We start from the raw sequence: 25,236 nt of genomic DNA, 5'->3' as shown, positions 1-25,236 counted from the left end.
GAAGCCCAGGGTCCCTTCCCAATGCAGGCGGTCCCTGCCCTCCCCCGGGCACCTGCACCTCCTCGGCCATCGGGGAAGTTCATCGCGTTCCCCCCCGCTGGCGCTTCCAGGGGCGCTGCCCCCGGTTCCTTTTCCCCCGCCTCCCTCCGGCCCGGGAGCGCTGCCCTGGGCGCCCTCTGCTCCCCGCGGCAGCCGCTCGGAGAGACCCCGCGCCCGCTGCTCCCGCCCCGGCTTCCCGGGCTGCTTGCCTGCCCACAGAGCCTCGAGTTTCGCACTCGGGTTGGGGGGGTGATAGTCCCTCCTCCTCCCCCCCAGAAGAAGCCCCTCCGAAGGCAGTGGCCTGGCTGTCCCGTCCCGTCCCGCTAGGCACGGCCCGGCGGCAGCTCCCGTCCACCGGCCCCAGCCGCCTCCTCCTCCTCCCGCGCCGCTCCGCGCAGCCGCCGCCCGCCGGGGCGGAGGGTCCCGGGGGGAGGGTCCCGGCGCCTGACGGTGCCCCGAGGCGGGGCGATGATGCGAGGCCACCGCCTCCGCGCTGCCTGCGGCCGAGGGGGGAGCAGTGGGACGAGGCGCGGGGTTGCTGCCGCCGCCGCCTCCGGAGCAGCGAGAGCCGCCTGCGGAGCGCGGGGTGCCCGGCCCGGGCCGCCCGGTGAGCGCCGCCGGGGGAGTGCGCGGGGGGCGGCCGGGATGGAGCCGATGGCTGGGGAGGAGGAGGTGGAGAAGGCGGCGGAGCCGTGGCTGCTTCTTTGTGGCAGGAAAGTTTCGGTGCGGCTCGGCGCGGCCGCCCCGCTGCCTGCGTGCCTGCCCGAGGAGGAGGAGGAGGAGGAGACCCGCTCCCCGTGCGGGGCCCCGCCTGCCCCGGGCCACTCCGGCGGGGGGATGCTCTCCCGCATCTCCCTCCTTGTCACCGGCCTCCCGGCCCCTGGCAGTGCCATCTTTGGGGCCCGGGCCTCTCGGGAGCTGCGGCGGGGACGGGGAGCCGGGCGCGGGTCGATCGGCCGGAGGGGTTTTGGGGAGTTTTCCGCCCCGGTGCCATCCTGGCGGAGCGGGGGAGCGATGCTGAGCCGGTGCCGCCGCGGTGGGCTGCGGGACAGAGGGGCGGCGGGCGGGGGTCCTGCTCCGGGGGGTGCCGTGCCGGATAAAAGTCTGGGAAAGCAGCGGTCGGTGAATCGGAGCTGGAGCGGGGGGTGAAGCCGGGGAAGGAGCACCCGGACCCCGGTGCGCTCCCCAGGGCTGTCCGTGGGGACGGCATCGCCCGGCGCCGCTGCTGGGACCCTTTATGTAACGCAGCCCCGCGCTGAGCCGTGCGGGAGCACGCCTGGATCGCTCCCCGGCAGGCAGCGTGCTCGGCTCCGCTCCCGCGGCCGGGATGCGGCACCCGCCGGCTCCGGCTCCGGGTCTGGGTCCGGGCCGGCGGCTGTGGGTGCTGGAGGGAAGCGTCCTTGGCTCCCGATGGCAGGGAGGGAAAGCGGTGGGGGAAAAGATCCCGTGTTCTCCGTGCGTCTTGCAGGGGGGTCTCCCCAGCAAAACTTGGTACAGATGGCGACGTGCCCTGCACAGCGAGATTCGGAGGCATTTAACAACCATTGTAAGAGGGACTAATCGGACGCAGACTTTGAATGTCCAGATCATGCCTTCATTTTCCACTTTTTTGTTCATTGAGGGTTTTGTAGTTCATAAAACAGAAAAACATTTCTAGATACCAAAAGAAAGCAATCCAGTGCTCCATTAGCATTCTTTCTCTCTTAGGAGAACAATACAGGCTCACTGTAAGCTTGCCCAAACATGGGCTGCCTTTTATTATATGTTGGTACAGTGCCTGGTGCAATAGGTCCTCTTGCAGCCGGGCTCTCATGCAAAGCACAAGTGAAAACTGAGTGGCACGCTGCTAATCGTGATATATTATTTCTGGCAAATACCACCTGCCGACAGGCTGGGCTTTCACAAAGGGAGAAAGGTGGAATGCTTTGAACAAACCCGGTTCCTGTCTGTTTGATGTAGCAGATGCTTGTCGTCTCTGGTTGACCTCAGACACTTGCTTGGCTTTTGAAAGTTACGTTGTTCAAAGTGTCTGGTACGGTTTTTTTTAATGGTGGTGTCTGTATATTTTTAAAAAATAAGTTAACAACTTTGTGATTGGGTTGATAGCCTGTGTGACATCTGAGTCCATGTGAACATAGCTGCCTGTCTGCATTAAAGGTGACAGGGACAACTTACCTTGTTGTAAAAGATGGCTGTGTGGCCTTGGCCCTACAGACCTGTGGGTACCTTAGCCTGAGGAGATACTACACAAAACCCATCTTCCTGCTTTGGGCATTTGCAAAATTAAGTCTCCTTTGGTGGGTTTTCTCATCTGAGGCAATTTATATCACAGGAAGTCATATTTGATACTGCAAGCTTGAGATTGCTCGCCTCAAGTTTATTGCAGTTTTAATCCAAAGGTGCAATAGCAGAAAGCTTTGTACAAACAAGTTAGCTGGAGGAGGAGGGATTTGGTATGCTGCAAAGTACCCCAGTTTGCATTTTTTTAAAATATTCATATTTATTGAAGGGGGAATGGAATGGAATTTGTGTTCCAACAGCCTTTTCAGTCGCTGGTTCTTGTTTCAGTGCTGGTTGAAGTACTTGTGAAAACTGCTCGCCTGCAGGAAACATGAGGTCACAGTACATCACGGCGCCCACAGTCACCGTCCTTCTGTTCCTGCTGTGGATCCCATACTCAGCAGGCTGCAACAAGGCTCTGTGTGCCAGCGACGTCAGCAAGTGCCTGATACAGGTACGGGTCCTGCGTCCTCCATCTGCTTTCCAGGGTGCAGGAAGCAGCCCCGAAACTGCCTCCTGAAAAGATACCAGTAACTGGCATTTTATGTTAAGTAGTGTCTCTGTAAAGAGGTTGGTTTGAGCTCCTACTCATATAAGTGCAGATTTACAACCATTTTATAGACAGAGAATACCAAGGGCATATTTATATGGGTATGCTTCTTGCGTTTTTTGTAATTGAATTTTTTTCAAGCTAAGGATTATGTCTGTCTGAGCTGTTGCCCTTAACTTTCAATTTGTCCAGTTCCTTAAGTCTCAAGCAGAGGGTCAGGAGCTGACACCTGATGCTCTCCATAGAATCAGGTTTGTATGGTGAATTAAAAGATGCCTAAAAACCAAACCAAATACTTATGAGCTGAACTCCTAGGAAATGTATGTTAAATTCATGCTGCTGCTTTAGACTCACTGCATGTCTGTACAGTGAAAGAAACAGAGTGAAAAGAAAGAAAGAAAGAAACCAGGTTGCTCTTCTTAGAGCGGAGTTAGGAGATGTTGTGTGCAGCAGAACAAAAGGGCCTTTTCTAGCAAAAAGACAAGCAGTTCTGGTAGCTACCAAGTATTTTTTTAGTCATGGTAAACACGGCATGCTTCTTGACTCCCGACTGAGAAAGGAGGCTTCATGTGGTCAGCTGCAGCTTTTTTAAAAGCAACTGTTTCCTACTGCCTCTTTGTAGATTGGAAAGGCAATAACAGAGAGCACCAACGTCATATGGCAGTAAGATGTGATGTGCTTACTGTAAATGCATGGTCACAGCCTGAAAAGAGATGCACAAGTGGCCTCAAGCATTTCCATGTTTACTTCATTTTGCTGACTTCTGTCTAAAATTTGTCTGGGTTACAAATAAAACACTTGCCACTCACAAATCCATCCAGATTCACAAGACTGACTGTAGGCTGAACGATCTTCTTTCTGGATTCTGCACTGCCTTTGCTTTAAAAGTAAAAATAAAAGAAATTGCTGCTTCTTCCAGCCCCACCACAATCTGTGGAGTTGTTAAATAGGGGAGCAAGAATGAGGCTTCTGACTTTTACCTTTTCAAACAGAACTCCAGTGGTTTTGCTGGCATGTTGGATACTGTGCACTGTGACAAACTGATGCACATATGAGCCCCTTCTCTTGCATTTTTTGAAATCAGCTCCAGGAATGAAACCTGTAAGAAGTAACATGCTAATTGTGGCATTGTATGTAAGTGGCACTTAAATAGTAAATCCAATGGTACAGATTTGTTGATTCAGGGGAAAGTTATTGGTCCAGGTGCTGGATTTCAGTCCTGGAAGCTGTTGATCTGCTGCTTGTTTCTCTGTAAGCAAAGGGGACAACAGGGAAGATGTATCTCCTTTTCTGGTGCCACTGATGGAGACCACCATCTGTGAAAGAACAGATATCTTCTCCTTGAGAAATCATCTCTTATCGAGTCAAGCTTGAGATAGCAAGCATTTAAACTTTATTTTTATGAGCTAGTCTGAATAGAGCACAGCCCAGGAGGGGTGGAGTTAATACTACTGGAGTCCTTACTCAGCTGGCAATAAGTGGCTGAGGTTCAGCAGTGCATTGAAATGGCTCATACAACTCTGCTGTCCTTGGATTATGTTGGCATCTCTGTAGCAACACAGCCCTGTGCATACAGAGAAACCACTGAACTGCTTTACTTGTGGTAAGTGTGTTCTCTCTGTGCAGGTAATGTGGAGTCCCTTTTTAAAGCATTTCCCTAAAATCAAAATCATATGCAATTCTCTGAGACCCTAAAGTGGCCTAGGCCATGTAAATGTTGTGCAGTTGCAAGGGAATTCCACTGTTTGCTTTCACCATCTGACTGCTGTCTTCCTGCACACAGGCCTGACTTACCAGTCAGTATTCATTCTTTATAGAAGAACAGATCAGGTCAGACTAGTCTGGTTGTGGACAGGAAGATATCCTAAAGCTTTGATTTAAAGCAATTGTCATCTTTCTTCTTGGCTTTTTCATTTGTTTTAAAACTTCAGTGCTAGTGTGGCAGAAATGCTGCACTGGCATATGAAATGCACAGTCTTTCCTGGATAGATATGCAAGTAGATATCCATGTACTTTTTTCCCTCTCTAAACTCTTCTGGAGGAATCTGAACTCAAAAATAAAATACCATGCTGAGGGAGGTTGCTTGAATATCGCATGACATTTTTCCCTCACCGACTTTTATCGATGTTCAAGTTTAGAAAAATCCCTGTCTTGAAACCCAGATAATGTCACTCAGAGACAACTGGGGGAGCAAACAGATTGTGAGTGTTTGTCATCTGCATCTGTGTGCAGAAAGGGAGGCTGCCTGTCCTGGAGACAGAGGGACAAGGGACCTGCTCTCTCAACAAGCATACAGTTAGCATAAATATTTTTGCCAGCATGGCTAAAAGTCAGTACAGTCATTACTGCCACTCCTTAGGAGCTCCTCTGCTTAAGGGTGGTCCCTACATAAATATTTATTTTGTTAGGTCCAGAACAGTGCATGAGATCAACAACTCCCATGGATTCAGCTTTCCTTTTGCATCCTGGGCTCTAGCTTTATTGGTGCTCCTCTTTTTCCATAAGCAAAGGCCTGGAAGAAAATAGCTTGAGGCATCTCTCTGCATCAGCTCAGCCTTCGCTAAGAAACTTTGTGGCTTCCTGTAGCTGTTGAGAGAGCAGTGGGTAAGACTTGGGAGTATAGAGAGTGAAGGGCCAAAATTAGTTTGGCCCTTCAAGGCTCTGGCTGTAGCTCCTTCCCACGTCCCTGGGATTGGGATTGGAGTCCATGAGCCACCATTGCCCTGCATTCCAGGGGGAGCCCTGGGCGCACAGGGAGCGTGTGCTGCAGTGTTTATTGAGCACATCTGCTGCTGGCTTGGCCCGTGGGTTGTTTTGATGTTTCCATGTGTGGAGGAGATGAAAAGGCCCTCACTGGGCGGGGGAGAGGGAATATTGTGTCCTTGCAACATGGAGGAAATCCTTGAAGGCAGAAACCTCGAGATGAGACGTTCCCACAATTGTTCATAGCAAAAGGTCCCAGGTTGGCTCTTGAGGTGCAGAGCTCCTGGCAGGAGTCAGGCTTGGGTGGAATGTCAGTGTTGGGCTGGAAGCTGAGCTTTGCTGCCTCGTCTGCAACAGTGCTTTAAACTACTGCTGTGCATGGGAAACAAACAGTGTTTTAATTCAGGCATGGTTTTATGATCCTTCTAAAGAGAGTTGTTTTGTGGAGAAAATGGGATTTTCTCTCTTGAACTCTACAGACCTGCAGCCACCTTTCAGCTGGTGTGGTATCATTCCAATTAAAATCTCTTTCCATCTGTCTTTTTTGCCTCCTGTTAATCCTGTGTACAAACTTGTCAGCCTGAAAGGATTTCCAAGACATTTTAGCCCCGTGGTATGAAATAAATGCCACTCCTTAACTTCAGGGCTTCGGCAGCTAAAAATTACTTCCAATGTGTGTTGTAGCTGTAGTACGTAACCCGGCTGGGTTAACAAAACAGTTCTGGTTGGTTCACTTCCAGGAGATTTTCTGTTATTAAACTGTTCTAGGGAAGAAAGCTCTCTTTCAGTCCCCCTTCCAGTTTGCAGAGAGGTTTCCAATGCCTTCAGGTCCTGCTTCTCCCTGCACCAAGAAAATATTCTCTGGAATTGCAAGAAAGCTTTGGAAAAAAATTAGATGTTTAACATCTTCTAAAAATTATTGTTTGCTCTCTGGACCAGGAATATCTTTATTGTACAAACATGCCTACTTCCTACTTAATACTGTATTTTTAAACCCTGAGGCTTATTTCTTGCCTAGCAAAATACATTCTCTGATGCACCTTCAGTAGTTCAGCTTGGGAAGTTGCCAAGTTGGCTGATGAGTAATATTTTCTTCCACTGACGCCTCACCACCCCCAGCTATCAACAAGGAACATTCCTTATTCTGCCTTGCTGTCACCCACGTCTCATGTAAGCATTCTTTTAAAAAGATATATCCTCTACCGGTGTCCAGTGTGGATGAGTCAGGCAGGAGGACTCAAAACTGGTTAAGGAAACCATGGATGTGCGAACAGATACATGGAAAAACATACAGTTATTGCCCCAAAGTGGCAGAAGACTAATTAATTAGGTTGTTCTTTCTTCCTTCCTCTCTTTTCAACTTTAAAATAAAGAAATAGTAATAAAAAAACAAATAAACATACAAAAAACCCCAAACAGCAACAAAAAAACCCTTAAACATTGCACAGCTCATGAGCCCTTCCTGTGAAAACAAGCTTGTTACAATACTGGTAGGTGTAATGGTGGTGGCCCCAAGTGAGTGCTTACACACAGATGCTAGGCAGAAATTTTTGTTAACAGGTTGCAAGTGCAGAATTTAAGGTTACATTTAATTCTCTGAGAGTACTCTTGCATAAAACCACAACTACTTTAGTTTAGTGAACTTTCTGGCTTCTATTCATGCATTACATTTAATAGTTTAGTGAGAATTGCCTCCTCCCACATGCTGGCCTATTGGTGTCTTTAAAATGTAAAAGTTGTTTGCCTGGTTTAACTGTTGAAGAAAAATTGGATATTTTTAATGCTAAATTCGTGGTTATTTTTAAAGTTGTTCTATTCAGGCTTTTTATTCTAAAGTCTGACAAAATCTGTTTATCAAATGGTAAGATAAATATTTTAGAAGTGCATCATTAACTCACGTAAGTCATCTTGTGGTGTATCCTGTGGTGGAAAAATGTACATATTTTGTTAATGAGCCTGTTTTCATCTTTTACTTGGAAACGGCACAGTTTGTGTGGAAACAGTGATAGGTGCCATTCATAAATTTGGAAGATGAAAAAGTAATAAATCTTAGTAGCTTTCCACTCTGTAAATAAAAACTCAATACTTGCAAGGGCTGCCTATTGCAGAAATGAGCGTGGAGCAGGGGTTCACTCTCCATCAGTCAGTGAGGTCACAATAAACTCTACAGGCAACAGCATTTCTCAGCATTATGTAGCACAAGCAATAGCTGGTGAATTTTGTTTCTTTGCTGGATACAAGATGACTTGTGATCTGGGATGAAGTGAAAGGAAAAATAAGGAATCAGTGGATTTATACTGCATTAGTAGATTGTAGCTTGTCTGCAGCACATTCTAGGGCTTGTTCAGGCCTGGGAGCCTTGCAGCTCCATTTGCTGTGCTCTGGGAGCCTGTCCCTGTACAGACTTTGCTCTGGCCTCCCTCTCTGAAGGGCTCTCCTTGGTCCTCTGTGTGCCCACGTGAGCTGGTGTGAGCGAGGGGTGGCTGCTGTGCAGCCCAGCAGGCTGTGGGTATTTGCAGTGGCCAGTTTTGCAGAGTAAAGAGAGAGCAGGAGTCATACACTATCAGGTGCAAGACTGCACTCACTGTGCCTTGCAAACCTGTTCCTGACATCTGCTATAAAAATGCCTCTTTCTCCCCTACCTTGTGCTTCTTAACCATAGCAAGCAAGGAAATATTTTAAAAATGGAATTTTGCTCAATTTGAGCTCTTCCCAATGTGCTTCAGAAAGGAACCTCACTTGGAAAATTACATTGGTGCCTGCCACCAATGTAAGGAGAGGTGGCCCTGACCCAGCTGGGGTGGATCCATGGGTGGAGACTGCAGGATAGGACAATTTCAAACCAAACCACCTTCCTGCCCTTCTCTCCTGTCCATGAGCACCTCCTGCAGTGTGTCCTTCCTCTGCCTCTGGATAATGGGATCAAAGAGTGGGGATGGCCATAATCTCCCCCCTGGCCTGGTGTGTAACACATTTGCCGATGGCCCTTCCAGTAAAGCCAGGGGTGGAACGATCCCATCCCGTGGTCAGTGTTTCCAGTAATGGGATTTGTTTTCTCCCCTGGTTGTGTGTAATGTGATAGTTAGACAGACGTCATCAAAGCCAAATCCTTACACAGGACAACCAAAGGGACTTCTTGGCCAGTCTGTGTTTTGTGCTATGATGTAATTCAAGGCTGTGAGTTATTGTCGTGCAGCCGCAGGCTTTTGGCCAAACTGGAGTTACTAGTATGGATTTGAGTTAGAGGGAAGGAGACTGCCTGGTTTTTAGATTTTCTTCATCCCTGTTGGCTTTTTCCATGCTTTGAGTCCACAAGTGTGTGTCTCCTGCAGGACTGCTAAACCAGAGATTTTGTGTTTAGGTAGTATGAAGAGAAATATTTGTCTTTATGTTTCCACACCTTTTCCATCTTTTTAGGTTATTAATAGTTAAAGAAAAGTACTTGTGTAGGTAATTTCACTTTCTAGAGGCTCTAGAAATCTCATAGGTATCCCAAGGTGTCAATTTGGAGGGACAAAGCAAAAGGTTGTTTTCATAATAGCAAAAATGAATCATCCAGACCTGGGGCGGGTGGGAAGGGGGGAAAATCTGGTCACTAATGTTGGAAACAGAGAGCAATGTGTAACAAGTGTTTGGAGATGCAGAAAATCCTGTGGTCAGATGGCTTAAATGGGTAAGTTCCTCTTAGAATCCAGGGATAGGTGTGATGGTAGACATCATGCCTGTCTCGAGTGGGCACATGTGGCTTACAGTAGCTTTCTTTTTTGGTTAAATTATAATGTACGGTCACTATTTATATATAAAGAAGAATCTGTCTCCAAGTTTCCTGTTGTGATGGGAAAACATTCAAAGAACTTGTAGATTTAGGCATGCACATGCACAAAAGTGCACACACCTCTCCCATGAATAGGATTTTTTGTCTTTTAAATGCTTGCTTCAGATTTCTCTTCAGAATGTCACCTTTAAGGGAAAAATAAAGCAAACTCGCAAAAGATCCTTTTGTAAACTTGGATTGGATTTTGGCTAGAGTTGTTTCACCGTTTACTCGCTGTATTAGTGTACTAAGCTTTTTTAATGCCCTAATTTGAGTTGTGGCTTGAGGAAAAAATCACTGTGCTGTGTAGTTATTTATGTGGGATTGCTGCAGTGTAATGAGTGTCTGTTGATTCCAGGAGCTGTGTCAGTGCCGCCCTGGGGAAGGGAACTGTTCCTGCTGTAAGGAGTGCATGCTCTGCCTGGGCACACTTTGGGATGAGTGCTGTGACTGTGTTGGTAAGTTTGCACTTTTGGGGGGAATTCTTGCTTTTTTTACATTGCTTTCTCCTGCCACATGCTGAGCTCACAGTCCTAAAATAGGAGTAAAACACTGGGACAGAATCTGTGCTTTAAGCACCTTACAGCTAGTTGTGTGGGTATGGAATAAATTACTGTGGAGACCCAAACATCTGAGGGCTGTGTCTGCTCTGTGGAGATGGGGGTGGCAGTAGCCCAGGTATTGCTTTTTAAATGTCATCATAGCTGATTATTAATTTTGTCTCTCAAACATAAAACTCCTGTTTGAATTGTCATCTTGAGGTAACTCCCCAGTGGGATTGGATGTTGTTTCTCTATTTCTGAAGGTTTCTACCTGTAAAAGGTGCATTGACAGGTACAGCACTGGGTTGGGACAACTTTAGAACTTTAGAACTGGGTTGGGACAACTAGTAAATATGCACGGCCCAGTGTTTCCACTGTTCTTTTATTTACAAAAATAGCCCTTTGTGAAGGGTGAGAAAGAAGCAGACAAGGTCTTAAAGAACACGTTGCTGCTGACAGGTGGTGTTCAGAGTGCCCAAATCTTTGCAAGTGAGTGCTGTCCCAGCTTAAGAAGGTTGTATTCTAGTTCTGTTTCATGTTTTATATGTAAAAAAAGCTTCATCTTCCTGTGGTTGTTGTAAATCTCCCTGTGCCACCATCCAAAATCCTGGCTTTCTAGGTCAGTTTTCTCTGAATTCATGGAGGTGATTAGTGTCAAAATGCCCATTTTCAGTGCAGGTTATTTCCTAGTTTAGAACCTGGTGTAGAAAACAAGGCATAGTGTACTGATCTCTAGGGAGAAGAAGAACCTACCTCTTGGGATTGTGAAGTCCACACATGAGCTTCTCTTCATAAATCTGCAGGTGACTCACTGTTCTGCTGCTCTTTCCCATAGTGTTTTTCTGGAGAGGAATTAACAGGGTTTCAGGTTTAGTTTCCCAGTACTGAGTAAGCTAAAACTTCTCCTGATGGTTCTTTGGGTTCCTCAGGCCTTTTTGGATTCTATGGCTCAGTCCTACTCCTCTTCAGTGTAGGATCATCCTTGCTGTAGCTTTATTCAAATAAAGAAACAGGAATACATGAATACATGCCATACCTGACTCCCTAGACACAGTTCTTTGCTGATAATTGAGCTGATGTTTCAAGTTTGTTTATAAGCTGATCATGTCTAATGTAAAAGCAGACAGATTGTTGTGTCTTAAAGGTCATGTCTGCCTCGAGGGCAGGAATTACCTCCTGTCCTCCACCACTAACTGTACTAGTGCTCAGTTGATGCCCCATGTTTTGTGTATGCTCTCTGCCTTCTCTGACAGGGAAAAACATGCTGGAGGAGGGAGAACAGCAGCAAGTCCCCCATTCCCTTTGAGTTAAGCTCTTCTAGTCCCTTGTGTAAAGGTTTATCTGCTTCCATCATTTTAACAGCCCATTTCTGCATATTTTCATCCATTCCAAAGTGATAATGTAGACATGTTTGATCCTTACAGGTTGCTCATAAGTTAAACTTTTTTAAATTTTGTTTTCAACCTTTTAACCAATTGTCTTTTTAACCAATATTTACTATATGAAAATATTATTATTCAAATGCTTTTAAAAACAGCAAGGGTGAAGGATCTTTGTGGATGAGCACTTACCCATTAAACTATAAGCAATGATTTTTTGGTACCATCTTAAGGTAATATTTTCATTGCATTGATATGCACACAAACTTGTATACATTCTGCAGGATTTTGGTAAACAATCTTGATGTTTTGGTTCTTCTTTCCCTTGTGTGTCATTTTTATCAGTGAAATTTATTAATGATGTCATTAATAAAATGCCATCAAATCAAGCATACATCCCTTGATGTATCTGTACAAAACTCTTACCTGGTTTGATATCTTCCTAACTGATTTTCATGTGGTTATCATCTATTGCAATTGTATGGTTAATATAGTGCTTGTTAAAGCATTGTTAATATTAGTGCTTATTAAAGGGTGGTAAGGAAGGGATAGAAATTTTTTATTAAAGCAGTGAGTCTAGAAAGGTCTGTGAAGAGCAAACCTAACTGAGAGGAGCAGGAAAACAATCATGTACAGTAGGGTGTCTGTGTAAGTGGAATTATATTTTATTATGACCTGATGTTGTTAGGAAAAGAGGCTTATTTTTTTTCCTACTCTGTACTTGGCTCGCCTTTTTATAGGAGCAAACTGTCATGGAGTGTTCCTATTACCAAATGCTGGTAATGCTAACCACTTGCTTAAGATTTGCTGGATCTCATGCTAATCACCATGGACAAACTTCCCTCTGCTTTGTTCACTGTGGTAATCCATCTACTTAGGTTGAGAAGATTATGGGCTTGTATAAGGCTCTAGTTAAACACAATTATTTGTGAAGCCAGAGCCCTAGTGGATCTGTGGGGCAGGAGATGCTTCTCTGGTTGTATGAGGCAGGTAGACTTTGAACATTCATGTCTCATAAGACTTTAATACTTCAGGAATTGGTGTGCTTTGCAGTTGTAGCTGTCTCAACCTGTGTCTGTGAAACTACCCAAAATTATATTCAGATGCACATGGGGAAAATGGATTTGCCTGTCTCTTGACAGGTGACTTGCAACAGTGTTTTATCACTCCTGAGTTTAAAATACCAATGCAGATACAAATTTTCTTTTTAATCTTGCAAGTTTCCACAGATTGGATTTAAATTGAAATGACCTTTGGTTTAATTGCTAGTAATAAATATTAGTGTTTAAATGGTTAACGAAAAGCTGGAACCAGCATTGCATATCACAAAAGCATTTTGTAGGAATTGGCAAAGTGAAAAAAAATGACGAGGTTTCAAAAAAGATACTGCCGAAGATGTTGAAAAAGAAGGAAGAGGTAACCTAGAAATGAGTATTTTGCCTGTTGTGGCCCCTCCAGCTAAGTAGCAAAATGAGGTTCATCTTGGCTGTCTCTACACAAGTAAAGTAATTCAGACTCATGCTCTGTCCTGAGAGTGATCTTTGTGTCTCTGGCAGATGACTAAAAAGATCTAGTGCACTGCTGAAGCAGATGAGATGGAATACTTAAATTGTGATCAGAAGTTTCATATACCTCAGACTTATCAAGATACTCCCTTTCTTCAGTCCTAACCTTGCATGCCAGGTTTATGCTCCTATCGATTATACTGTGCTTTGTATAATCTCTTCTCCCAGGGAAAACAAACCTTCCACTGAACCCTCCATTTCCTAAGCTGTAATACTGACAGGGAAGGAAAGTGCTGTTTAGATGGGGTTTTTCTTTCCACAAGTCACAGGTGTGTTTTGTAGAAGTCTGAACAATCCAAAACCTGCTGTAATGGAAAACTTGTCCTGCTGTATTTGATAGCACTTCTACTATTGGGCTGAGAGTGGGATAGATATGAAAGAGTTCTGTTCTGTTCTGTTCAGTAAGAAAAGAAGCAATTTTAATTCTCCAAATATTCCTACCTGTTTCAAGAAGAGCTTGGGGAGTTCTGTGTAATTTACTGGTTGTTTCCACGGCAGGTATGTGCAATCCTCGCAATTACAGTGACACACCTCCGACATCCAAGAGCACTGTCGAGGAGCTGCATGAACCAATTCCTTCCCTTTTCCGGGCACTGACAGAAGGGGATACTCAGCTGAACTGGAATATTGTTTCCTTCCCTGTGGCAGAAGAACTGTCACACCATGAGAACCTCGTCTCCTTTTTAGAAACAGTGAACCAGCCACAGCATCAGAACATCTCTGTTCCAAACAACAATGTCCACACACCTTACTCCAGTGACAAAGGTAAGGAGTGTAGTGTCTAAATCCCTGGCATCTCCTCTTGTCTCTTCCAGGAGCCTTCTCAGTGCATGTCCTATTCTTCTCTATGCTCACTTCTTCTTTTCCCATAAGAATGTGTGAAAGGTTCAGCCTAATTTTGAGCATGACATAACAGAAGGAGTGAGGCAAAGGTGTTGATGAACATGGAAGATGGTGTTAAAATGACTGATGTTCTTAGGAGACACTGATCCATGTGAGTTTATAATTACCCCGTGGCATGAGGCAGTTTGTTCATGTTGTTTCATGTGCATTGGCACAGTGTATTCTCTGACCCAGAAACAGTTACCTGTAGTTTAGGAGACAGGACAGACCAGAACCTGAATCCAAATTACATATAGGTGCAGAAGTAGGCAACTGAAACATGGCTTAAGAGGTCTGAGAGAACCATGTGCCATAAGCTCTTGTATCTGGAACAGTTGTTGATTTATTTCATCTGAGCTGGCATAACTTGAAATCTTTAGAGGGATGTTTTGTATGAAATCCAGGATTAATAGTAAACCTAAGCAAGATTAGAAGCATTGATGAAGGAAGGATATGTGACAGAATGTCTTCAAAATAAGTAACTTGGTGGTAGGGGTTCAACTTAGAGATTCATTCCTCCTATTTAATATTAAGTTTTTTATATTCTTTCCTTCAGTTTAGAGGACAGACTTCAGGATACTGTTTGCTGTGGTTGGGTGGGGGAAAGATGAGAACTTTGAGTTAGAGTCAACGGTGATATAAAAAAAACACTGTCTGTTTTTTGGTTTCCATACTAAACCTGAAACACTTTTCCCTGCAAATCATTACGTCAGACTTTAAAGAATCTCATAAAGAGTTCATAGTGGAATTGCTGCTTAACAGGGGAAAAAGGGCATCTGATTTATTAGTGCAATTAATGCTTTGCATCCTTCCCAACATACACTTTAAATATTTGTAACCCATATGTTGCTGTTGTGATGGCCCTTTTATCTTATCAATAAAAGATACCCTAATTGATGGACATGCTGCTTTTCCACACCAGTGTGAACCAATGACCTAGTTGTGTTTCTGAGTAGGACTGCTGCTGATTAAATGGAACCATAATGGCAACTTTTCTAATTTCCTTTGGCTAAGGCACATTAGAAAAATAAATTAACTCCAGAACTAGGAAACCAGATGGGCAGAAAGCATCTCATTCATATGTCTTTGATGTTATTAAAATGCTTGCTTGCCGTTATGAGAATAATGTACAAAGTCATGTAAAATGGAAAGCCACAAAAAGCCCTGTGTACAAAGACTACAGTGCTTACAATTATAAATTAAACTCAGGGGAAAAAATTATGTTTAATACAGCCTTGAATATATCCCACTGTACTTAGGTACTGCAATCCAGATGGCTGTTCCCGACAGTCCTTTACTACTGTACCAACAGGATGGGCTAATGATAGTTTTGGATTAAACTTAGAATTTGAATTGCATCTCAAGGGTGTGGACCAGTTTTGAGTTCAACAACACAGATAAATACATAACACTGCCATTTTTTCTTAGTCAAAAGTCCCCTTCATTTCTTTTACTAGGAACATATTAGAGATTAGGCTGAGAGAGCTCTTACTGGAATGAGGACAGTCCAAAAACAACAGTTATATTTGGAAATAGTTACCAAATGCCACTGGCTTTCAAGCCTCAGCAGACACTTAAAACAGAAATAAATGTCAGAGCCTGTTCTTGTAATCATTTGCTGTGCCTTCTCCATCTTAGTGACCAGTGAAGAACTGGAAAAGATAGAGGATTACTTTCCACATCCTATTCCCATACTTTTAAGTACCTAAATACGTAAGCCTGCCAAAAAGTCTCTTTTCTTGGTCACAGTGTAGATAACTTTGTAGTGCTCTGCTTTCTCTAAAGTCATATTAAATTTTGCTTATAAAAACATTGATGATTTGAGCATTGAGAACAGAGGAGGTGGAAAGAACAATTAGCATCTGGCCTCTATCAGCTGATGTTTATTATGGTGGAAGCAGGACAGCTGGACATCCAAGAGTGTTGGATGTTGTGTGAGCCATGGGCTAGCATTGTTTCCAGTTCCATTTTGCTGAGTTCATTGGGGAAGCCATAATCAGAAGGTGGAGGGACAGGCAGTAGGTCAGGACTGAAGAGCCTTGTGAGCATGGGCACAGTGAGGCAGCTGAGGGAGTTCCTGGAGCCTGATGGCTTCTGCCCATGCAGAGTTCAGTCACACAATTGGGTCACTGCCTTAACAATCTGGCAAGTGTAAGAGCCACTGAAAGAGAGGGAGGGTTTGTGAAGGTGTATGTGTGTGCTCAGTGGCAGTAAACACAGGCTTAGCCTGCAGTGGGAGAAACAGGCCATGTCTTTACCCTTTCCTTCTCCCCAGAAATGCTGCTAGGCTTGAGGGCAGGTCTTGCAAACCTAGATACCCTTACGGTGACTTGCCAAGCAGTTGTCTTTGAGGCTGTGACAATCAAGGATCTGAAAGAATATTCCTGTGAGTGGGAACACAGATGCTTTATGTTTCCTTTACAGTGCTGTGCCTCCTCCATTTTGTGGTTCTTCTGTGGCTCCTTGCTTCTTTCCCTCCAACATGGTGTGCTGGCAGTAGCCGATGGCATGGTCTGTTAAGGGACAGGGGCTAATGAGAGGTAGATTTTGTAGGGGGACAGTGGTGTCTGTGCTGTCTTCTGGAATACATTCCAAAATTTGGAAAGGCTCTGCTTACAGATACCCCTTGTCACGTAGTGTAACACAGCTCTGATTTCAGCGTTACTGCGCGTTCTCGCAGGGATCGCCGTTAAGCTGGCCCAGGGTGCCAGACTTGCTTGATGCAGTTCTGGGTGAGTGCCAGGAAAAGCAGCACCAGCCACAGGAACCACGAGCTTTGTGCCTGAGGGGCGTGGAGCCACCACCAGGGAGGGTGGCTGTGGATCTGGGAGGAGGTGGGGTGCGGTGGGATATAAAGCATTCCTTTCTCGCCCCAGCTACTCTGAACCCAGCCACCAGACCTTGAACTTCCCCATTATTTTCCTAATGAGTGTCTTCCCTTTCCTCCTGTGAGCTGACTTGTAATGCTTTAGCTGCCAAAGTTATGCATGCGCTGCTGGAGCTGCTGTAGTTCTTTGTATCTGTTGTTTCTGGCACTTGAGCCTCTGGTTCAGAGAGGATTGTGATTAATCTGGGTTACTAATCTGGAGCTACATTTGTACTTCATTCTCTTTGCTGTACTTCTAGCTGATACCCTCAGAGCTCTGAACTGTGAGTTCAGAGATTTAAATAAGCTTAGTTGTTTCAGATGATGACAGGATGTTGGCGAGAGGGAGAGGGGAACTAGATAATTTTTTGGCAATTGATAAAACAAAATCTGTGCTGTAGTTAAGAGTTTCTGACTTGCACTGCTTGGTGACACAGGGAATGGTGTCTGGTCTGCAATTCTGCTCCCCTCCAGTGCAACAGGGGAGGAGAGCAAGAATTCCAGTGAAGAGACATCTACTTCTGTAGGTAGTCTAGGAAGACTTTTTTTTTTTAATGTTTCTTTTTATAAATTGATTGACATAAAATTGACTTGTCCAAAAGTACCAGATTATGTAAATGGACTGTGCATAAGCAGTTGCAGGTTAATCTTGTTCTTGTTTTCCCCTCTCCTCACTACTGCACTAGACTAGTGTTTTTCCTAGTGGAAGGGGTATCCCTGCCAACAGAAGGGGGGTTGGAGCGACATGTTCTTTAAGGTCTCTTCCAACCCAGGCTGTTCTATGATAAAATGGTATGACTGCTGGATGGACAGTTATCTTTTTAAAGAACTTTTAGAGCTACCAATAAAGTGGCCAGCAGACAGCTGAAGTTACACAGCACATATAACTTCAAAGATCCCATAGAGGAAGCTATCATTAACTGGGAAGGTTCTCTGAGTTGCTAAATTTTTCTATATTGCACCAATACAGATAGTTTTATAGCAAAGCCTGGTAGTTTCTTCTGTTAACTTTTAATTTAAGCTTGATTATTGTTTCTCCTACACAGCCTTCACTGAGTATGAAGTGTGAGGGGGGAAAAGGTGAGAAATTAATGTTCTGGGAAAAAAGTTTACTGCTGCATCCTTCTCCCTCCCAGCATCTGCAGTCTGTCATCCTTGGGGTGTGAAAATTGGCAAAATGCAAATGAGAAAGCTGTTACTGCACTAAATAATATTGTTTTTATCTACACTGAGGGAGCCAAGTGATGACTCGGTAATTAGCTTTGTGAAGGAGTTTAAGTACTCTCCCAGCTCCCAGCTGAGCCTGTAGGTATGTATTTTTTTCCCCTGTGTAACTCTCTTTTTGCAGTCTATAGAGCAGGATTTAGTGCTTGAGGGGAGGAACTCTCCTGCTTTCAGCAATTCAGCCTCCACATGAGCACAGAGGCATTGCTGAGGAGGGGATCACAAGTGCCCCGTGACAAAGTGCACCCTGGACAGTCTGACTCGTTCAGACCTGCCAAGTCTTTCAGTAAGCAAGATGTCAGAAACAATTTGGTAACATATACATGGAGCACATCCTCCAGCTGCTTACAAGAGCTGCTTGGGACCAGATGGATCTACTGCTGGCTCTGGCCTGCCACATGCAGTCTGCTCTCTCCCCTTTGCAGCATTTTTGTGTTTGTCCTCAAGAACCTAATCCCCTTGACTTGTGTGCAGGTGGAAATAAACTTTCTTTTCTACTCTCCAGTCAGTCAAGATTAATGTCCTTGGCTGTCACTGCCACCATAATAAGGTTGAATTTTGGCTTTGGTCCTGGGAGAGTGATTCAGGAGACCAGTCTGCGGTCTCACAGGAGCTGACTGATGCCACCTAGTTTTGCCAGAGTTATAGGCCAGGTGCTACTGCTCCTCTGGCCTCCTTTATCCAGAGAGATGTCTCCCTGTTCAGTGTCATTGATCTTTACATCCTAGAAATCAGAGCTCTCCTTCCCCAGGAAGTTTATTTCATTTCTGCAGACATTAGCTGATAGGCTTCAGCAGGACTTGTGAAGCAGTGCTAACAGTTTTGAGGCTGTCAGAGATGAGGTTAACATGAAGGTGAGCACAGATGTCTCCTTACACAGAAGGGACTGGACATTCTCTGGTGTGAAGACAGTCTGTAAGTGCTGGGAGCAGTTAGCACACCTCAGAGTTTTCACAGCTTTTCTGACAACTTCCCTGGTCTACCCTAGGCTTTCCTTTCTGTGTTGTAAGTTGGAGTGCCATGATCAACAGATAGTGAGCACTTCTGGCAACCCCTTGGATGATTGCTTCCACTGAAGAGCTGTTTCACTCCAATCTGGAAATAGCCATTTTGCCTTCTCAGGCTTATCTGGAGACTAAGTCAGTCAGCTGGAGATGGCATTCCAAAAGGTGATTTTGCAGGAAGAAATCTTTCTTGTTTAGCCAGGATTGCCTGTTTCAAGGGAGAGGCTCCATGCCTCCAGCTGACATCTTCTAAGACTATGGAATTTAAGATCAAACTTAATGTAGTAACACTTCAGTAGAAAACTACTAAAAAGGAATCAAAGGACTGAATAGAGATTAAGCAAAAGGATATAAAGAATATGGGTAATGTGCAGCAGAGGCTTCTGTAAGGCTCTTGTGCTTGAGCCCCAGCACTGGCTTGGATGACTGATGGGAATGAGAATACTGTCTGGAGACTTGCTCCTATTTTCTCATCCCTACCCTTCCACTAGAAACTTCCTGTGAGGAGTGAAGGGAACATATACCTGGGGCTATCTGGGCCTTCTAGGTATGGATGGTGTGTGCTTCTTCTTGGGACTATGGCAATCTGAACTTTTTGTCGCTGGTGATGAAATACTGCCAAGTCCTTGTTGTGCATTCCCCACAGAAGTTGGAGCTCTGTCTGGCCTCTGCCTTCTTGCCTTTGAGGCTACAGTGGCTGCATCTCCCTACTGCTTCTAGCTTTGGCTGAGCACTTCAGGTGTGCACCTATCACTCTGCACATGGTACCATATTTCTATTCAGGTCTTTCCTCTTCCTCTCTGTGAGTCAAACATCCTTATTGAAGCTGTAGATATGTTGGTTGTTTTCAGGTAGAGATTTTGTTCTCTGAGAACTCTATTCCTCTGGTTGCTTTGCCTGAGGATATATTATAAGGGCTTATAGAAATAGAAGTGCCAAGAATGGGACAGGACTTACATAGCCACAGTGGACTTGGTTGATGTTTCCAGTAGTACTTAAAGTACTGCAAGATTTTTTTGACAACTGCAGCACAGCTTTTCTGGAAGCAGAAACGGCTTCAGCTCTGGGTCTGCCTCTCCTACCTAAGATCCCTATTGCCTGTTGCATTGTGTCTGGTGTCTGCAAGGCATGTACATCAGTTTGGAGCCTGACCCAGGCAGTGAATACTCTGTTGCTTTCAGTGGGCTGGCAGCACATCCTCTGACCTTCTTGCAGCTGTTTTGGTAGTAGCATAATAATTTGACAGTGATCAAAATCAGCCATTAAAAAAAACCAAACCAAACCAAACCCACTGTTTTGATTTACTCTTTAAGTTTGTATTACTTTTTTCTAATCCACATTGGAATGTAAATCAGTGGGTTTCTCCCAGGTGCACCATGAGTAGTAATAGGCTAGAAAGCCCTTTGACATCTCCTGCTTACAAGTTGGTCTGATCTGCGTGAGGGAGACATTCCTGTTTGCAGACAGCTGCCAGTTGTGCTTTCCCCAAAGTCTGCCAGTTATGGTCTGGGTAAATGTTATGTAACCGTGGTCCTTTGGAGGATGAACAAAGTTTTATGGTCAGTACAGAAGAGGTGGTGGAATCTGCCAGCTTGGAGAATTGGAAGTGGACTGGTATTTTCTGAGGACATCCATTGTTGGAAGGAAATTATGAATCTGACTCCATGTTCATAGAAGGCTAATTTATTATTTTTTGATGCTATACTATATTAAAGAATACTAAACTAAACTATACTAAAGAACAGAGAAAGGATACAGACAGAAGACTAGAAAGATATTAATGAAAACTGGTGACTCCTACCAGGGTCAGACACAGCCTGACCATGATCGGCCATTTAAGGCAAAACAATTCACATGAAAACAATGAAGCAATCACCTGTTGGATAAACAATCTCCAAACCACAATCCAAAGCAGTAAAACACAGGAGAAGCAGATGACATCATATTGTTTTCCTTTTTCTCTGAGGCTTCTTAGCTTCCCAAGGAGAAGAATCCTGGACAAGGGGATTTTTCAGAAAATATGATGGTGACAGTGGACTGAGGGGGGAATTTATACTTGTGGTGACTGCCTTAGCAGTCATTTATTTATACTTGTGGTGACTGCCTTAGCTCCATTTTGATGTTGCAGCACCAAACTTCATGGCATTTCAAGTAATTGCATGGGTGTTAGAAGCATGAAGTCAACACTTAGGCAGAAGGGGTTTCTTAAGATTAGTAGTAAAGCTGGTGGTGTTGCTTAAAAAAGGAAAGAAAAAAGTGTGCAGTTTGATGCTGATGAAAAAAGGATTATTTAGGTCTGTGATTTAATCTGGCTAAAGATCATTGTGGAGTGTGAGGCGGGGGGGGAAGAAACGTTTACAACCACGTAATGGTTTTTGATGGTTTTTTAAAATAACTTCTCTAAACCTAAAGTTTTTTGTGGTAGCATATTACCTTCAGAGGACACATTCCTGCTTGTAATTTTGGAATAACTTACGCTCTCGTAACTGGGGGACAAAACTTAAAAACATTCTTGCCTGTGAATATGGAAGTAAATTAATCCAGGAGAAGATCAGACAACAGGTTGAGTTGTAGATGCTGAAAATTTGAAGTTGATAGATTTTACCTTGTCTCTCTGCCTTGCCTCTCTGCTTTTACTGTCACTTTTTTCCTTATGCCTCATAGTACTGTTGGTTTGCAATCATACTTCTACAGCTGCTCATTTAACTAATATCTAAGCAACCTTTAAAAACACCTTTTAAACCAAACTTTTTTTCCCTTCTTGGTTTAGAACACATGTGTACTGTGGTGTACTTTGATGACTGCATGTCAATACATCAGTGCAAGATCTCTTGCGAGTCCATGGGAGCTTCCAAATACCGATGGTTTCACAACGCCTGCTGTGAGTGCATTGGGCCAGAATGCATCGACTATGGCAGTAAAACTGTCAAATGTATGAACTGCATGTTCTGAAGCAGGAAAATTGTATTATAGCAATACTGAGGCCAAAGTAATCTCTCTCGGTTAAAGAGACTGGGATTGCAAATACTGCATTTTGGTGGAGTGCCTGCTGGTTGCAATTAAATGTACCTGGTTGAAAAGAGGATGTATAAAATCAGAGAACTGTTTTCTTTTTTTTCTTTTTTTTTTTTATTCATATAAGCGAGGCTAACTAGTAGATGTTTAAACACTATGTTTTAAACTTGTTTTTCTCTGTTTCTGCTCAAATGGTACAGTCATGCTCATCATTATTGTTCTGATTGTTTTCCTTTGATTTGAAAGTATTGTCTATACTGGTTTTCAGAACATAGTACTCTATCTTGTAGTTTAGAGTAGGGAAACTTTTAGAATATGGTGATGAGATTTCCATTATCTAAATTCAACAAATAAATAAATGGCTGCTAGGTTGGAGGGAGGGTGGATGTTGTTTAGGGGCTGGGTTTTTGGGACTTGGTTTCTGGCTTTGTTTTTTGACTTTATTACCTTCCAGATTTTAAGGTTAGCTTTTATTGTGGAAGTGATATTTGGAAAAAATTAAAATTCATGTTTCCTCTTCACATTCAAAGAATGGGCTGTCATGGATAAAATCCTAACTTCTTAGAAGGGCTGCCCAGCAAAACACCATATATGTCATACTTTTCCTGCAAGTTTGATTTGCCCTGCTCTCTTTTCATTGGGGCCATGATGCATAATTTATGTGTTACGCAAAGTAATCTTTTCAGTCTTCTCTTAGATCCCAAAACAAAGCTGGTAAGTGCTATTGCATTTCCCACCTGTTGCACTGTTCTCTAGGGCTGTTACACCCTGAACATTTAGTCCAGTAAAGGAAACATGAAAGGCTATGATGGATCTAATAACTAAAGAAATAAAGAATGAAATGACAGGAACAAGCAAGTGGTACAGGTCTACCAGCTGAGCAGCTGGCAGCAAGCATGTTCCCATTTAGTAATTTCCTGTGAATATTTATTCCAAAACATTTTTATTATTATTAAATTTCTTCTTTTTCCCCATAAATTTTTGTCAGTGAAGAAGGGAATATGTGTCTGCAAAGGCAAAGTGCTCTGAGTTTAGAACATTGTGCATTTTTCTAAGTAAGAGTTTTTATATGTTGACAGTTACATAGCAGTTACTATGACTGATTTAAGGTGTCCACTGATAATGGTACTAAGTACAAGAATAAAGTCTATGAGTAGTTAATGATCAGCTTTTTGTATTTATAATAATGTAGGTTTAAACTCCTTCAATTTTTTATGCATATATGCATATGCAAATACAAAAAGGAACTATTGACTATTCATTTTTCTCTCATTAACCTCAGCTAGAGGGATTAAACTGTTTTCTAGTTACACCTGTCTATCTGTACCATGTACACATGAAAGCAGTCATATTACATTTATTTTGTTGAAAAATTTTCCTGAAGGTTTTTTCCATTTTTTTCTCATGATACAGTTCTTTCAATAAGATGGAATAATAATAATAATGATAATAATAAAAGAAAAATCTACTCTCCTTAAATAATGTTACTTTCTTCAGTGTCTTTTTCAGCTATAAAGATGTACTTGAAAGATGAATGTTATTGTTTTGAACTAGTGGATTATGGAATGTCTTCATACTTTAAACTTACAGTTAAGTGATAAAAGATCATAGACAAAAATAGAAAAACTTAGCTTATAATGGAGGAGTTGTTCTTCCTATATTTTACAATTCATGTTATATTTTTTTCTGCTAGAATTTCTTAAAATGAATGGAGAGGAAGAATATGTTAAGAGTAGCTGTGACTGTAGCTGGAGGGTGATGCATCCATGTTCCTGACTGAGACAGGAGACACGTAGCAGTCAACAAGCAGGAGGTCATTAGCATGCTTCAGATTTTTGCAGTCTTAAATTATTGGAAAGATGAGGGTAGCTCAGAATCTTCTTGGGGGAGGAAGAGGGCTGATGTTTCTGGTCAGGCACCTGCAGCCCCATGCATCTGTGACACTGTCTCCATTTACATCCTCAGAATTTCACTGTGAGGTCAAATCAAGTGGGGGGCAGGAAGGATGGGGGAGCAGCCTAACAGGTGTCCCAGGAAATGCTGGGGGAATGGCATAAAAATGTAAACACAATTGTCTGTAGTGGCCTGAGAGAAGGTAGTGCACACCTTCTGGGGCTTGCCTTACTTTTTGTAATTCCTGATGCTGTCTAGAGTTTGCGGAAAGTGTTGTGTGTACAAAAATGTCATGCAGCAACACCCAGTGTATTTTATGATGATGAGTGTTTTAAGAGGTATTTTAATAAAAAGACATTACTGGTTCTCGTGTGTTCTTTCTCAAGAGTTTCTCAGGGAAACATTACCAGGAAGCATATTACAAAAGTTACTGATCTAGATGGATAGAACAATACTAAGAATTACCTCTCCAGCAGTTTTTTCCCATACCTAAAAGTGTTGCTTTGAAGTATTTTTCTGTACATAAATGATGAATACTCAGAATGTTCTTTCTGAAAAAACCTAACCATTTTAGAAAGCTGTTTATTTAGTCTTATTAATTTTGCAGGAAAAAAAAAAAATCACCATTTATTTTGGGGGGTCTTATTTCACCCTATGTCTGGATAACCAGCAAACCATCACCTACATAAGAACATGTTTTTAAAACTTCTTTTAGTTAGGAATGTTCTCCAGGTAAAGCATTGGCCACTTTTATCACTGTCCTTTGGGACAGAATTGTAAATCACTGAACATAAAGGGAAGCAAAGAGGGAATTCATATAGTAAGAAATTATACAAATTTCTTGTGGCCAGACACCCTAGTGTGTTGGGGGTCTGACCGAAAAGGGGTGGAGGGACTTTTGTTATTCTTTCTTTAAAAGTAAAAAGTTTAGTTGCTTTGGGGTCTGGGTTTTTGTTCAGGTTTTTTAAGTTTGTTTTTCCTTACAGACACTTGAGTACAAAGGTCATAATGTGACATTGCTTTCCTGTCATTTCTTAAAGGTTCCTGGATTACCTTTATTATGCTTAATGGCTTTCAAAAAAAATAAATGTAAGAACACCTGTTGTATCTTTAATAATATATCTATGGTCACTCCAGTGTCCCTCCCAAATTAAGGCTGTTCTGATAGCTGGCTCCCAAGCCCCTTGTGCTGCTGGCTGGAGTGAGGTGAGGTTTGCTGGCACTTGCACAGTGACACACAGACCCACCCCACACAGATACGCTGCGCTCTCTCCAGCCCCGTGACCCACGGTGCCCTGTCCTATGGCTGGCACTTCCACCTTCATGGGCAAAGCCTGGAGACTCAGCCTGGGAGGATTTTAATGAGAAGATAGGCCAGACCGTGCTGATGGGGTACCTGCAGAGCCAAACAACAAGCTAACATTTTCCTGTTGGATGGTAATGTCTGTTGGGCTTGGCAAAAGGAACACCTTTACCAAG

The 25,236-nt window shown here is 43.5% G+C and overlaps 1 protein-coding gene across 1 annotated transcript; it reads left to right on the top strand.

Annotated features, from left to right (window-relative positions):
- Positions 1-535: 535 nt before the first annotated feature.
- Positions 536-24,123, top strand: TWSG1 (twisted gastrulation BMP signaling modulator 1). Its single transcript, XM_059480902.1, has 5 exons — positions 536-646; positions 2,608-2,773; positions 9,746-9,845; positions 13,372-13,638; positions 21,620-24,123. The coding sequence occupies exons 2-5, from the start codon at positions 2,651-2,653 to the stop codon at positions 21,799-21,801; spliced, it is 672 nt and encodes a 223-aa protein (XP_059336885.1). The 5' UTR covers positions 536-646; positions 2,608-2,650; the 3' UTR covers positions 21,802-24,123.
- The last annotated feature ends 1,113 nt before the right edge of the window (positions 24,124-25,236 follow it).

Source organism: Ammospiza nelsoni, chromosome 1, assembly GCF_027579445.1.
Source record: "Ammospiza nelsoni isolate bAmmNel1 chromosome 1, bAmmNel1.pri, whole genome shotgun sequence".
Classification (NCBI taxonomy): Eukaryota; Metazoa; Chordata; class Aves; order Passeriformes; family Passerellidae; genus Ammospiza; species Ammospiza nelsoni.
This window is presented reverse-complemented; position numbering and strand designations above follow the sequence as displayed.